This window comes from Triturus cristatus, chromosome 6, assembly GCF_964204655.1.
Source record: "Triturus cristatus chromosome 6, aTriCri1.1, whole genome shotgun sequence".
Classification (NCBI taxonomy): domain Eukaryota; kingdom Metazoa; phylum Chordata; class Amphibia; order Caudata; family Salamandridae; genus Triturus; species Triturus cristatus.
This window is the reverse complement of record NC_140589.1, coordinates 1,226,408,764-1,226,423,634: the sequence shown is the minus strand read 5'-3', so window position 1 is coordinate 1,226,423,634 and position 14,871 is coordinate 1,226,408,764. Positions and strand designations below refer to the sequence as shown.

The window sequence follows — 14,871 nt, the reverse complement described above, 5'->3', positions numbered from 1 at the left end:
TTGTCCCCTTCCTCCAGAAGTCCTTGGAGCCAAAATGTTTCTAAAACCCAGGTTTTCTGGGGTGGCAGGAGAAGTCCAACAAGCACAGCTAAGGGTTCCAGGACTTCAGAAACAGCACTTGGGGGTCAGAACTCACTCTAGTATAGGCCAAAAGCAGTCTCCAGGGCTGATCCAATTGGAACTGGCTTGCTGGGCAGTTGCAGGAAACGCCTCTTCTAGCTTGTTGCGTCCCTGTAGCTTGAACAGGATGTCAGCTATATGGCCCTTGGAGTCCACTTCTTTGCCCTGGTTACAAGACAGAACTGGTCAAGGTCTTCAAAGGCTTTTAAGTGTCAGACAGCAGGTCCAGTGCTCTCAGATTTCCCTCTGTCCAGTAGTGTTCTGACAAAGGTAGTGGGGATGCCCCAGTTATGCCTAGCACCAGCTTGTGGTTGAGGTGACACCTGGCTCCACTCTAACCAATGGGCTAAAAGTTCCCAGGGGGACCCTACCCATTTTTTGAAGCATTTCCTGAATGACCTACTGCAAACAATCCTACAGTGACTCTCTCTGCCTAAATCCAAGATGGTGAAACCCTTTTCCGCTTGTGCCCACCATGGAGATGTGGCCAGGGGAATGAGCAACTACTGAGTGGCCACTCTAAACCAGTCTGGGGTAGCTCCCACCCACTGTAATTGGTGCTTGCCTGACTGGGGGAATAAAAGAAGAAGCTTGCCAAGGTGTCATCTGGCATATGGCAGTGGAGGCCCCTCTGTAGTAAATTAAGTTCATGTGCACTGCCTAAATGGTCATCCTGCCAGAGGAACAGAAACACCCACACACACCTAGGCCTTTGTCTCTGCTCTGGTAGCAGTTTTGCACCTCGTTCAGGGCTTGAGCACTCAGAGGGCTGCTGTTGGAAGCTAATAAAATTAGCTTCCAGAGGTGTTAGGCAGAGAAAAGGTACTGTTTCCATAATATTTATTAAAATTAGATGCCAATAGTCACTTGTGCTATTAGTAAGTGTTACAAAGAGCCAGGAGTGATAGTTCTAGCTATTTCCTAGCCAAATATAGCATTATTACATTTAATAATGCATCCCAATGTTTCTCTATGGAACAACCAGCCATGCAACGGTCACAATAGGTTTCAGGTGCTAGTCACTTTTACGGACACATTGAACATTAACTTGCTACGTGTTCTGCTTTTTAATATTATGCAACTTGCATTATGGGCGATATGGTCAACTTAGGGGGGACATATTATTTACAAGGAAACTTTAGACCTGTCAAAATGTTTTATTTTGACATGTCTAATTGCAGTTTTACAACTGCTCCAATCAGGCTACAGTGTTATGCCAGAAGTCATGTTTGCACTGCCACTGTAATGGATAGCACAATAGGTACTGAAGTCCACTAGTGGCATTTAGCTTACAGGCTCCCTGCACACCTGGTACGATATACTAGGAACTTATAGGTAAGTAATATATTAAATGGGGTCAACCCTGCTAAAAGGGTTGGCACCATCATTTTACTGCTGGTTAGCAGGGATTAGGTGCAGAGTTCTACAGCCCGCAAAAACAGATAGGGTAAAATCTGGGTTCCACAACCCTAATGATGGTAACTTCCTATATTCACCACATAAACATAAAGCATATTTGCACATGGAACATTTGGATTTCACTTATCAGCTCTTGCTAAGGCTTTATACTACATGTAACCAAAGCCAATTCATCCTCTAAGTTATCCCAAATATGGTAAGAATACATTTCACTGTGCCACCTGAGATTAGAGAGGCAGAACCTCTGCTCTAGCAGCCTAGGATAATCTGGTTTGTTACTAACTTACCATCTTCCAATTTGCCCTCCAAATCAAACCATCAGAGGCCTCTTTAGAAAATGAAGAGGCAGCAATGGACTTTCCCTTCCCTTGTGTCCCGTTTATTCACAACCAGTTCTGCTCTGGATTAGATCAATATTAGTGCGAAAGAACACGGTCTCACCGACTGCTGAAATTTGGCTGGAAGTCATTCTCTTTCAGTGTCTGCTGCGCTAAAATGGAATGGTTTGCAGTATAGAACTGGCAGTCACTGCAGAAAATGTATTTTTATTTTTTCATCTCCAAGACCATTTTCATCTGACATAGCATATGTTGTGCTGTGAAGGTCTACTTTTGCAAGACCGCAAGCAAATCGATTTTAAATCCATAGACAAAGGATTTCATTTTGCAAGTAGGGGATATACGTATTCACCAGGTTTGTTAAAGCTTCTCTTATATACTAAATATGATGGTGATCTTGGCACAAGGAGTATTCTACAAGATGATAATGCACATCACTAGCACCCATCTCTTGTTGACCGAACCCTTTCTGCTCAAGATTTTTACTTAAAATGATGGAAGCACACTATCTAACAAGCATTGAGAAGCCAAATGTCTGGTCTAGGCAGGACTGTAGTTTTATTCTATTTCATTTTTAGGAAAAGGTTTGCAAAAAGTAATAAAATTAATAAACTTTGAAATAAATAAAAAGTAGAAATGTTACTGTCTAGGAGGATGTGCTTATCTTTGCAGAAAAAAAACAAAGTAAAAAACTCTTCCACAAAAAAATATAAAAATATCAAATGAAAGTAGAAATAAAAGCAGAGATCAGCATCTCCATGTTAATTATTACGGAATTATTACAGAATATGCACCCGTCAAATCAACATGATAATCGTAAACTGGACTGGACATATTCTCAAAGCATTAATTTTATTCTCTTCCTTCGTCCGCAGTATTTAACAAACAATATAATTTCACTTCTATTGTCTAACATACATTTTACTTTAATTTTATTAGCACACCAGATCGTTTTATAATGGCTCCAGCATAATCTGTCTTCTACAGTTTTGCTCTCAATGTCATAACAAGTGTTCTCAAGTTTGCCAAAATTCTTTTACACATTTTCTTTGCCATAATGTTAATTTCAATAGTTGAACATCACTCCCAATTGCCTGTAACACTGACAATGTTCTACTCTTATTATTTTGTGTGTTTTGCTGTCTCCTTTTCTCAACATGAGAGATGTCACCATTGCACTTTACACGTAAATCATAATATACCAATTTTTACAGCCCTATTCTAGCATGATAAAATATCAGTCATTGCACATCATACAATATAAAATAAATTGTACCCTATAGGTACATAATATAAACTGCATTCTAAGGTCCCATGGTTCAGATGTGCATTCATGCAAAGGGCTGCTTAATCCCATTGTGCAACTTCATGCTGTATAGTGCATTCTGAAATCCCAAAGTGCGGAGGTGCTTCCATATGAAACCCCCATCGTGCAAATCACGCTGTATAGTACAATATCAAATTCCAATACGCAGAAGCGCACCCATATACATTAATCTACACATGATATTAAGGTGCTTACATGCGTCATTAAAGGCCCAAAGTGCTACTGTGCTAATTCGAAATTCATCATATAATGTAATCAACATGTATACAATATGCAACTGAAAGAGGGTATAGTGAAGGCTCAGCCACTCATGTCAAAATGATCAGTCATATTTCATGGCTTTAGAACTCTATTAGAACATTGTAATGTTTGAAGCTCCATTTAAAACAATGGAGTGCTCCAGGCTTATAATGGCTGGTATAAGCCTGGAGCTCCAACATTCCAAAGTTTCAAGCCCCTCGCGCTCCCTGAAGCCTTTGTTTAATTTGTTAGAACGTTCTGCCCTCTAGTGGCAGAATGTTCTAATAGCCTTATAGCCCTTCGTAGAACGGCTATACCGGCTATTAAAGTCCTGCTGCCTTGTTAAAGTCCCTCGCCTTCGGCCCGGGCCTTTAACGCTGCAGCGGGCCTTTAATAGCCAGTATAGCCCGCTACGGCGGGCTATAAGGCTATATAATGAGTTTTTTGGAAAGCATGAGGCTGGCAAAACAGCTAAGGCTGTCCCAAGGCCAGACCTAAAATGGCACTCTCTAAAAAGGTAGGATGAAAATTGGCACTTAAATGTTGCCCACATATCGCAGTGTGTGATGAATTACCAACATCATAAGAACACATGGGGCTACTACTTCTTTTGGTCTTACATATTTTTTGCACTATGCTATTTTTGGTAATATGCCATACTTATACTCTTAGTATGTTCTATGTATTGTAGTTTAATGAATTATTTTGTACTATATTATGCATTCTGTATGACGCAAGGCCTATGCATCTTCGTAGTGTACTATGGTAATTTAAATGCCAATAAAAAATATTTAACATTAAAAAAGAACAAATTTAGGTTATGCTATTACCTACTTAACAAAGGAAGAAAGAAAAGGCTGCACCAAATGATAACCTTTGACTAGTGTTCAGACAAAGCAATTCATGACTGCTATGAAGTACAAAAGCATTTATGAGTACAGGAAGTAGATCTACAGAAGTCCTATTTTAAGTTCTCTTACATGCCTTTGTGAATTGGCAACGAAAAGGCCAACTCCCTTAGTAAAAGTGCAAAGAGTCCTTTCTATTAGTGCAAATGCTATATGAATTTTCCTTGCTTATTGCCATTTTATTTCCTTTTAGGTGCTTAAGGCCAATTCACAAAGGCATCTAACAGAATGCAAAAGAGTACTACTTACGTATGCATGAATTCATCTGTAAATAGGGCCCAAGATCTTTTTCATTTTCATCTTGACGCATACAATGCTTTTAGTACTCCACCTCCACTTCAAGTCCAACAACTATTCAATCTCAAAAATTCTATAATTTGTATTTCCTATGACATGGTACCTTATACTTCAATTTCATACCTGTATAAGCTGCTCCCCACTCACAGTATTCAAAGTATATAAACCACATTGCTTAACGTACAGATAATGCGGCATAAATGGAGAGGCAGATGTTGCACAAACAAGTACCCTCCCATCCTATAAGGTTGTGTGTTTGTACCCAATATTTTGTATGGATGTTCAACAAGCATTAGCTAAAGAGAGCTTGAAGTTTACGCATCTCTACTTTCAAAAGAAAAGAGCTGACATGGTTGATGTGATAGAAAAAAGCGCTAACCTCTTTCCACTGGATCATAGAAGTAGCCGCTATCCCGAAGATTGCTAAACACAGAGGGAATAAGATCAGCCAGGTAGCGCTGGGCAAAGGCACGAGCTGCAATTTTGTCCGCGGTCTCTTTTTCTTTCATTAGTGCCTCCCTCTGTTGCTTTCGCCGGCGTTCCTGAAGAAAGAGTATTTTTTAACATTTATTTTCAATGAACATTTTTGTATTTCATTAGATTGCATCAGCTGTGTGTGTTAAGCAAGCGAGGATCTGAGGATGACTGCATATAACACAATGCCTTTTTCCTCAAGTAACGTCCACTAGTCATTTATAAACAAACTGATATTTCTATGTAGCTTACTCATATTTTCATGAAAACCTTCCGCCTTTTCTGCAGTTTTGAGAAGAACATTTTGCTCTTCAGATGTCACATCTCCCCTAGCCAGTACTTAGTCTTAAGCTTACTAGTTAGCTTCCAGATGCTAAGCTCCATTAGAAGCTGCTAGGCTGTGCTCACCCATACCAGTTGCTTAGAATAAAAGCCTGGGCATCTTCCTTGAATGTATATCTAATAATCAATGCCACAAAGTGCCAACTCCAATCTATTTTTCTAAAACAATTATTGGACATGCCATAAACACAACAGAGCGACGTAGTAGTAGTATTAGTAGTAGTAAAAACTTTATTCGCTATTTCTTAAAAATGACAAACGTAGGGGATCTCTGAGCACGAAAGGAACACAAAACCAACTTCCATAGGTATTGGAAGGCTGCACACAATAGCAGGCTTCATAACCCACATTTAAGGATAAGGAGACATGCAGGCACATTTCCAATGTGAAGCAAGGACAATAACATGAGTACAAGTAAAAAAGGGATCAGAAACACAAAATCACAAAGTGGGGAGTGTTGGAGGGAATGAGATACAGTCTAGGAGGGTAGGAAGATTGTGTTGAAGTTAGTTTTGAGACCTATACTGAAGAACACCCTTAAAGAAGCAAGTCCTATGGGAGGTGGTTAAAGAGTCTTGTGTCATAAGAAGAAAAAAAAATCTATTTCAATCTCATACTCTTTTTTTGTAGCAAAATAGATTAAAATATTAAAAGCACAGCACCTTTTCCTCTCTGTGCCTCCTTTCCTTGTCTTCCAGACGCTGAACTTCAGCTAGCTCTGCATTACGCAGTTCCTCAAATGCCCGTTGCATCGCACGGAGGTTGGCCAACTCTTCCTCTTCCATAACTTCCAGAAGTGCTTGCTCAATCGTTTTCCCAACCAACACCTCCAGCATAGGTTTGACCTCGATGTCAAAGTCAAAGAGCTGGGGAAGACAACAGAAAACAAATATAAGTGTAAAGCAAAAATATATCCATAAATGTAAACTTTGGAGCACGTACTCTACCTCGCCCTCTTCTATTTGAGTGGCCACATCTGCACCAGTCTTTGCTGGAATGAAGAGGGGTGTTGGTGGTCTGTCCAGGAATGCATCAGTCTGACACTCCATGTCCACCTCCTCAACACGGTCAGTGAGTTCTTCCAGATAGAGTTCTGTATGGCATGAAGGGAAAAGATATTCACTAAGAGTAGGGTATGATAACATTTTCTATTAAAAATCTGCCAATAAACATAACAGAGAAATATCATGCAAGTTAGAGAATGATAACAAGACACAGCCTTGTAATAGGGCGCACAACTTGAAAAATTATGAATTAACAAGTGTTATGGTGGGGGAACCTAATCACTATACTAATGTACACATCCCTCTAGCAAACATATGGCTGAACCCTAAGGAGATAAACCACATTCAACTGAAGGTAATTTCAAGGGGTAATTGAAATGTTCACAAACATACCTATAAGTGGGGTTATCATTTAAGTTTTCTAACCACAAGATCTTATTGTATCGAACAATGCAAATGTTTCCTGTTATTTAATACTTTTTAAATGTTTATATAGCTCTTCTGTATCCCACCAGACTCTTCTGGAGATTATGCAAAGGTTTTTCAGCATATCTTCCTACATTATTATTACTTGGTTTCTCCACATTTTACCAAATGTGCCTACTTTTTTATTGCAGTGAATCGAATGTACCACTGTACCCTACCAATGAAGCATTGTTGACCAAAGATCTGACAATGGCGCTAGTTATTGCCTACACTATGGGCTAGATCTGAAAGCAAGGGTGCCAAATAAAGGTAGGGTACGATAAGCAACAGTACTGAGAAGTCTCCAAAGTCAGTTGGGTCACTGGCACAAACGTGTGCCAGTTTTACCACCACGTCATTTTAGTGCACCTCTAAAATGTGAGTTGTCTGGGGTGCGAAGTGCAGCTGAGGTGAGCTGTAGTGAGAAAGCATGTTTGTTCTCAATGTGGAAGTGGATGAGCCAATAAATTGTAAAGCGAAACTATTTGCTCTAAACCTGCACCCTCTATTGCTCAATAGAACGTGGCATTATATATGCCTTCTTGATATGGAATCAGCTTGATTGTTCATGTTACACTTTTTGTCTACTACTACATTCTGCTCTCTTTGAACTGCTGTGATCCAGCCAATGCTTGTTTTCCCACACCAGGAACATGGGCAGCTTGCTGCAACCATTAGCTCTTGGTATTTACACCTGTAGACAGCCCTAATTTCTCCTGCTCTATGGATTTAAAACAACTATATTTGGTAGCAATCACCAGAAAAAAACGACTTTTAATGAAATCTTCAACCCTTTTTGTTTCTATATTTTGGATAGATTTGTCTTGGTTGCATGAATTTGACTGTCTCAAAGCTAACTCTAATTCAACGCATCAACGCAACTCCCCAGATATTTTTGTAGTAGCCTTTCTGTTTGCGTTTCGGATTACTGTATATTCCAAATTTGAGTCATCATTTAATTGGATAATTTAAAAACTATGCTAAATAATACTTATGGTAGTTCTAAAAACCAAGGTATCCAATAATATGCCAAGCGGATACTGAGGTTTTGTACAGTATGAAATCCTTTACTAGCCCCACAGTAGGCCAAATCAACTGCACTTCTTTATTCTAACACAAATATACTTTCACATAAAAACTAAACAGATTTATGTGAAACGATTGATTTTTCATTCAAAAACTTGTATGTATTCATTTTTTTAAAGGCTTAAAAAGTCCATCTATATAATTGATCCAAATTAATATTTTTGTGAAGTCACATCTATATAATAGATAATTACTTGATGTAGGAAGACACAAAAAAAGTAAAAATAAATCTACTCCCCGACAATCAAGGCATCAAACTCCTGTTCTTACTCATTAGCCGCAAAGGCAGCAAACACCAAGTTGAAATTAGTTCCTTTTCGCATGATGTGAGATATGTTCTTGGGGCCCTGTACAGTCATAAGTCTCTGGGGCACAATTATAGTAATTGTGGGTGTTACCAATAAGTGCTCTAAGGCCATTGTTCTGTTGGCTTCCACATGACTGAGACCAGATACTTCCATTTAACAAATGACTTTCTCAACATTAGCAAGCCAGAGCAGTTTCAGGCTTACTCAAGGAGATGATGTAGGTTCAGTCACTCAAAACAGAGAGTTAACACAGTAATACCGGTCAATAATACTACCAATATGGTCAGTTTTTTACTTCTGAAAAAGAAAGCTCTATAATAGGCAAAGGGAAAAGTTACTACACAGAAATTGAAGGCAAGAAACCCCATACTCTAGCACTTTCCGAGCCAAATATAGGATTCTAGATGCCAATGTAGCTCATGTGTCCTAAGGGCTATGATTTCACTTAACATGGGACCCTATGGCCAATGTTATCCAATAGATGAGGTTCACAGAGCTATTGTGATAATTTGAGATGAAAGAGTCTCAACTAATGATCCTTGTGAAAGGTTCTCCCAAATCACAGTTCTGCAAAGATGCCCTTCAGAGGGTCGAAGTTTACAATGCCACACAAAGGATAATAACAGTTTTAGAAAATACCTTGGAGTGATTGAGAGAGGAATGTTGATGAGATTTTTATGCACCTTTGATTTACATATGCTAGTCTCAGTCTGGAGTGGCATAGTGGGCAAAAAATGATGGGCTGCAAAGCGGTCTGAGTGATTACTAGTGGCAGACACTGTTGCAAGCTTTCCATCCCATTATGTTTGTGTTTCATCCTCACCCATCACGCGGATCTCTGCAGAAACAGGACGCCCTCTGTCCATGCACCTTCTCAACCTATTCACACGGAGGATCCTGCTTGGAATTGCGGACGGACAAGAGACCATTGCGATCTTGCTATGGTAATGACAGTTGTGCCCTATACCAGGTAATGTAATCCGAAGATATAGGTAATTTAGTAAATGTGACAGTACAGTTACCCATAGGAAAGATTATTGCAGCTATTTTTGGTGCATACAAAAATCCCCGTACGCCTGCGGGCAGAGAGCCTTCCCGATAGATCATTCAATCGATCAAAGATTATCCGAGGAGGAAGGAGACTCTGACTCAGTCAGAGAAGGGGTGTGCTTGTCCATCTCTTCAGAAAACGTCTGCTACTCCTCCATCTCTTCGGTTTTTCCTTAAACAGAAACTACAGTTGGTTTCTCTGGGACATGAGGATAAGGCTGCTTAACCTTGTGAGCTGCAAAAGAGAATTACTACCTTTTTATTGAAGGAGGTGAGCACTCTGCATGGCACATTCTGCATTCATGTTAGTGCTTCTGGGGGATTAAGACTGTTAATACAAGTGTTTTCCCTGCCATAGCCTGCTCTTTGAAAGCTACGAATACCTCTAATCCAAATACTGTAAATGGGAGTTGTTCCTTTCGTGCTCAGAGATCCCCTATGAAACATCTTCTGACTGGCCCTTTGCCTTATTTCATGCTATTTTACCAAAAACGAATAACCTGGTTGTTCATCAGGGCAAACGAGGTAAGAATATGCAACATACTTGTAAGGATGTATGTCGTTACAACGCACACTTTTACAACGCATGCACTTACAACGCATTTTTTACAACGCAAAATCCATTACAACGCATTCCATTACATCGCAGGACACTACAACGCATTTTTAAAAACTACCTTTACAACGCATTCCATTACAACGCATACTACCTTTACAACGCATACCATTACAACGCATTATATTAAATTGCATTTAAGGTAACTATTAGATAGTATAGGGGTAAAAATTACTTTTCTAACTCCAGGGGGTGCAACAGTAGGGTAAGTGTTGGATAGTATAGGGGTAAAAATTACTATTCTAACTCCAGGGGGTGCAACAGTAGGGTAAGTGTTGGATAGTATAGGGGTAAAAATTACTATTCTAACTCCAGGGGGTGCAACAGTAGGGTAAGTGTTGGATAGTATAGGGGTAAAAATTACTATTCTAACTCCAGGGGGTGCAACAGTAGGGTAAGTGTTGGATAGTATAGGGGTAAAAATTACTATTCTAACTCCAGGGGGTGCAACAGTAGGGTAAGTGTTGGATAGTATAGGGGTAAAAATTACTATTCTAACTCCAGGGGGTGCAACAGTAGGGTAAGTGTTGGATAGTGTAGTGTAATATTATGCGTTGTAATGGTATGCGTTGTAAAGGTAGTATGCGTTGTAATGGAATGCGTTGTAAAGGTAGTTTTTAAAAATGCGTTGTAGTGTCCTGCGATGTAATGGAATGCGTTGTAATGGATTTTGCGTTGTAAAAAATGCGTTGTAAGAGTAGTGCGTTGTAAAAGTTGCGTTGTAAAGGTTGTTCCCCTACTTGTAAACCTGGTTCTGCATTGTAAGAATCTTCATTGAAGTCAAACACTTGAATAATTCCCGCCGTTTTTGAGGACTCCGTAACACAATTATATGGCGGAGTATCATGCAGACAGTATGAAAATATTGTCTTTGAATCTGAATACATCTGTTGAATGGCAGTCCAAAAAGGTGTCATTTTTTTTCTATTTTCTATTGTTATTTAACCCGTCAAATGTATTCATGATGCCATATTGTAACATCTATCAGTAGAAAACCTAGGATACATAAGTGTTTTATTTAGAGAACATGAATGCAAAAAATGCAGCTTGTTGGCTTTCATTTAACAGTGTCTGAGAATAAAAAAGGAGCCTATGCTTTTATGAACCTGGGAAGCAGCTCTGCCCAGCATGCCTTGCACTAGTGGTTTGACTCTCTCACTCAGTTCTTTTTTACGAGGCAAAGTGTATAGAAACAAGTAATATGAGTTGTCTTTATGCCTCAATATCTCGACATGAGTAAACATTGCAGCAGTCGGGGAAGAGGGTGGGTTGTTTATGACTTCAATGAAGATTCCTATAATGCAGAACCAGTATTACAGGTACTTAACCTTTCCTTCTGAATCATAGGATCCTATTTGAGAGTCTTAAATGCTTGAATAGAGTAGCAAGCTTAAGAGAAAAATTGTAAAGCAGCTGCTGACAAAGAATATAAATATACTCATTTAAAAAAAGAATTCTAAGAGCCTCCTGTCCCACCCTAGCTTCAGCTTGGGTATCAATATCTAAACAATAGTGTTTTGTGAATGTGTGAATTGACTTCCATGTTGCTGCTCTATAAATGTCTGTGATAGTGACATTTCTAATTCATGCAGTAGTGGCTGCATTTCCTTTTCTGGAATGAAGTTTCGGTCTACCTAGTATAGGTTTATTAGCAACTTGGTAACATGGTGTAATACAAGCAACTATCCATCTACCGATGGATTGCTTTGAAGTAGCTAGACCTTGTCTATTGTGACAGTAGTTGATAAAAAGTTGATTTGTTTTTCTAATGTCTTTTGTTTTGTCTAAGTGAAAACTTAATACTCTCCTGTTGTCAAGAGAATGCACAGACCTTTCCGCAGATGTGGAAGGATTAGGAAAAAAACACAGGTAATGTGATAAATTGATTTATGTGGAGGTCCAATACTACTTGCGGTAAGAAAGAAGGATGTGTTAGTACAACAACCCTATTAGCATGAAAAATCATGAAAGGATCTAGTTAGGACAGAGCCTCAATTTCGCTAACTCTCTTTGCTGAGATTATTGCAATAAAAACATTTCCATGAAAGATACTATAATATGGCCCTATGAATATGATAGGTTTCAAAAGGAGAACTCATTAGTTTACTGAGGATCAAATTTAGTTCTTGATTCCTTCCAGGAAGTCTTTAAATTACTGAAGTAAACAAAAATTATTAAACTGGATGTGGAGAATTTTTGTAAGCCGTTATGGCTGCTGAGTGAACTTTTAAAGAAGAGAACTGAAGTTTGGATTTTGCTAACTGAAGCAAATATGGGAGAAGTACTTCTCAAGAAGTAATAGGGCTACAACATTTAGATTGACACCATATACAAATATTTTCCATTTTAAGGCATAGGAGGTTCTTTGTTGTGGTCTTTTTGCTTTCTTTAAAGTGTCCATACAAATCTGAGGAAGATTTAAGTGTCCATTTTGTCTGATTTCAGGAGTCATGCAGCAGAACTCAAGGTTTGAAGTTTTGGGTGATGAATTTGGTCCTGTAGTCTGGTTAGAAAGTCTGGCCTGCAAGGTTGTTTCTTGTGTTTCACGATTGAGAGGTGTAGAAGGTTTGTATACCACCAATTGTGCAAGTCTGTCAAAATCTGTCATGGGATACTTGGCGTGGCAGGATGGGCAGAACCGAAAAAGGAGTTCTTTCCATCACATGGTCATTCTTGACGGTTTGAAGGTTATGGAGTTGAAGGGGCTCAGCCCAGATGTGAGAGTTCATCGACCATGAAGAAAGAATGGCATTGAAGTAGTACCGGAAGGTAGGCTGACGAAAAGTGGGATCATTTGGATTGATGAGGGATGGTGCCGAAGATCTGTCGGGACGACCTAGTGGCAGTGAACCGGAGCTCCCGTAAACACATCTTAACCCGATGGCGGAGAAAAACAATCTGACCATGGAGCCAATGCCCATGCACCTTACCTGCAATAGGTGGAGCCACAACATCCTGTTATTCGAAAACTCTCCTTCGAACAAAAGCAAGTTGCACACGTCTGACCGAGCCCAAAACTACATGGTATGAGTATGCACAGCATGTGTATCTACAGCTACACCTGGCACGACAATTTCTTTTTGCAAGACTCTTACTTACACTACTGAGGGTAGATACCCTATTACCCAAGAGAGAGAAATTCCTGGCATGCCTTGTGTACAGAGAATATCCATTGAAAATAAAATAAATCTAAAGGAAGGCAAATCAGGCACTCAGCAGCAGATCTTCATCCAAAATGGGAATTCAAACAAAGAGGAGTTGAATGAAACCAGATTACAAAACCATAGTCGAAAGGCCATTTGTTGATGTGGGTCAAAGGTTCTGTTCCATTCTGACATCTGCAAAAGGTCTTGATTAACAATGGCCTGGATTGTCTAAGCTTGAAAGCCAGGTCAGGGGTATCATGAGCATCAGGGCAAGGGGTGAGCAGGAGCCAGTGCTTTTTGGTACTCAATGTAGCCATCAGGATATGGTATGTATGGCCCTGGCAAAGAGCATTACTTACCTTTGCAGGGTCCCAGGCACTCTGCAACTGGGAGGGAGAGGAACACTTACCTTTAGCTTTCCCGAAAATCATTTGTTAATTTATGCCTGCCCAACCTTCACTAATGAAATTAAAAAGGACAGTAGCCTCTCCTCTGGTGAGCCCAAGAAAATTGTCTAAACAAGTATCTTGTTTAGACTGTAAATTGTATCTGTGGATTGGTTGGAATCCGAATTACAAGTTTCAAGAACACATTTCTTGGAGCTTTCCTCTTAGCCATGACTTAACTCATCCATCTGATCCACCTGCTCCTGTAAAACTATGGGCCAGATATACAAAGGGATTATGTGGTCGTAAATCCTACGTTTCACAAAATCATAGCATTAGTAAAGAAAAAGACTCAACCCATACAATACCGTAAGATCCCTTTTTCTAATGTACTACCCCATTTTGCAATTCGGAAAAGCATTTTTAAATCTCAAAATTGGGTCTTTGGCCCTACCAAAATGCCATTTGAAAGGTGTGTTTTGGTCGTTCCTTTCAAATTCTGAGTGTGTAGGGTATGTATTAATGGCTTGCAACCACAGTTACGGTTGAAAATCATTGATCAGTTACCAAGTCCCAAGTTAGGGTGGTAAATGTTTGCTATGTTATGTTATGTTAATAGAGATTTATAAAGCGCACGGTCACCGGAGGGTTTCATGGCGCTAATTGCTGCAAAATGACGCGGCAGGGCAGGCTAGTCGTGTGAGAGCGCAAACAGCCATGTTTTGAGGGCCTTTCTGAATCCCATTAAATCTTCCTGCGCTCTGCTGTCTAGGGGCAGCGAGTTCCAGAAGCCCGGCGCAAGGTACCAGAACCTGCGTCCCCCCTGGCGTTTGAGTTTAATGGTAGGAATAGCAAGCAGTCGGAGGTGGCCAGACCGTAAGTTGCGACATGGAATGTGTTTCACGATCAGGTCACTGATAAATTTGGGGCTTCTGCAGTGTAGAGCCTTAAAGATTAAGCATCCGGTCTTAAAAGCTGCGCGTTGTGCAATAGGGAGCCAGTGTAGTTTGGCCAGAAGGGGGCTGGCGGAATGCCATTTGGGTTGCTGAAATATTAATCTAGCCGCCTGGTTCTGCACTATTTGAAGACGTTTGAGCAAAAACATAGGAAGGCCGAGGTAGATGGAGTTAGAGAAATCAAGGCGAGACAGTACGAGGGCTATCACTGCCTGGGTGAGAGCCGAGGGGGTGAGTAAGTGAGTGATTTTCCTCAGTTGGAAGATACATGAGGAGACTACGGTGCCCACCTGACCTCTAAGCGAGAGGTCGGCATTTAGTGTGACTTCGAGGCTTTTTACTGAGGGAGAGGGAGGGGGGGTCCAAGGTTGGATGGCCAAAAATGAGGC

At 40.1% G+C, this 14,871-nt stretch overlaps 1 protein-coding gene across 2 annotated transcripts in view; it reads right to left on the bottom strand.

Annotated features, from left to right (window-relative positions):
* The window catches only part of RSPH3 (radial spoke head 3), a 141,980-nt gene that overhangs the window by 39,258 nt on the left and 87,851 nt on the right, over positions 1 to 14,871 (bottom strand). For both annotated transcript variants that reach the window (XM_085612147.1, XM_085612146.1), the window contains exons 4-6: positions 6,413 to 6,558; positions 6,128 to 6,331; positions 5,029 to 5,191 (exon numbers count right to left, since the gene is read on the bottom strand). In XM_085612147.1, coding sequence (XP_085468273.1) covers positions 5,029 to 5,191; positions 6,128 to 6,331; positions 6,413 to 6,558 — 513 coding nt within the window. The remainder of the gene's footprint in view (positions 1 to 5,028; positions 5,192 to 6,127; positions 6,332 to 6,412; positions 6,559 to 14,871) is intronic.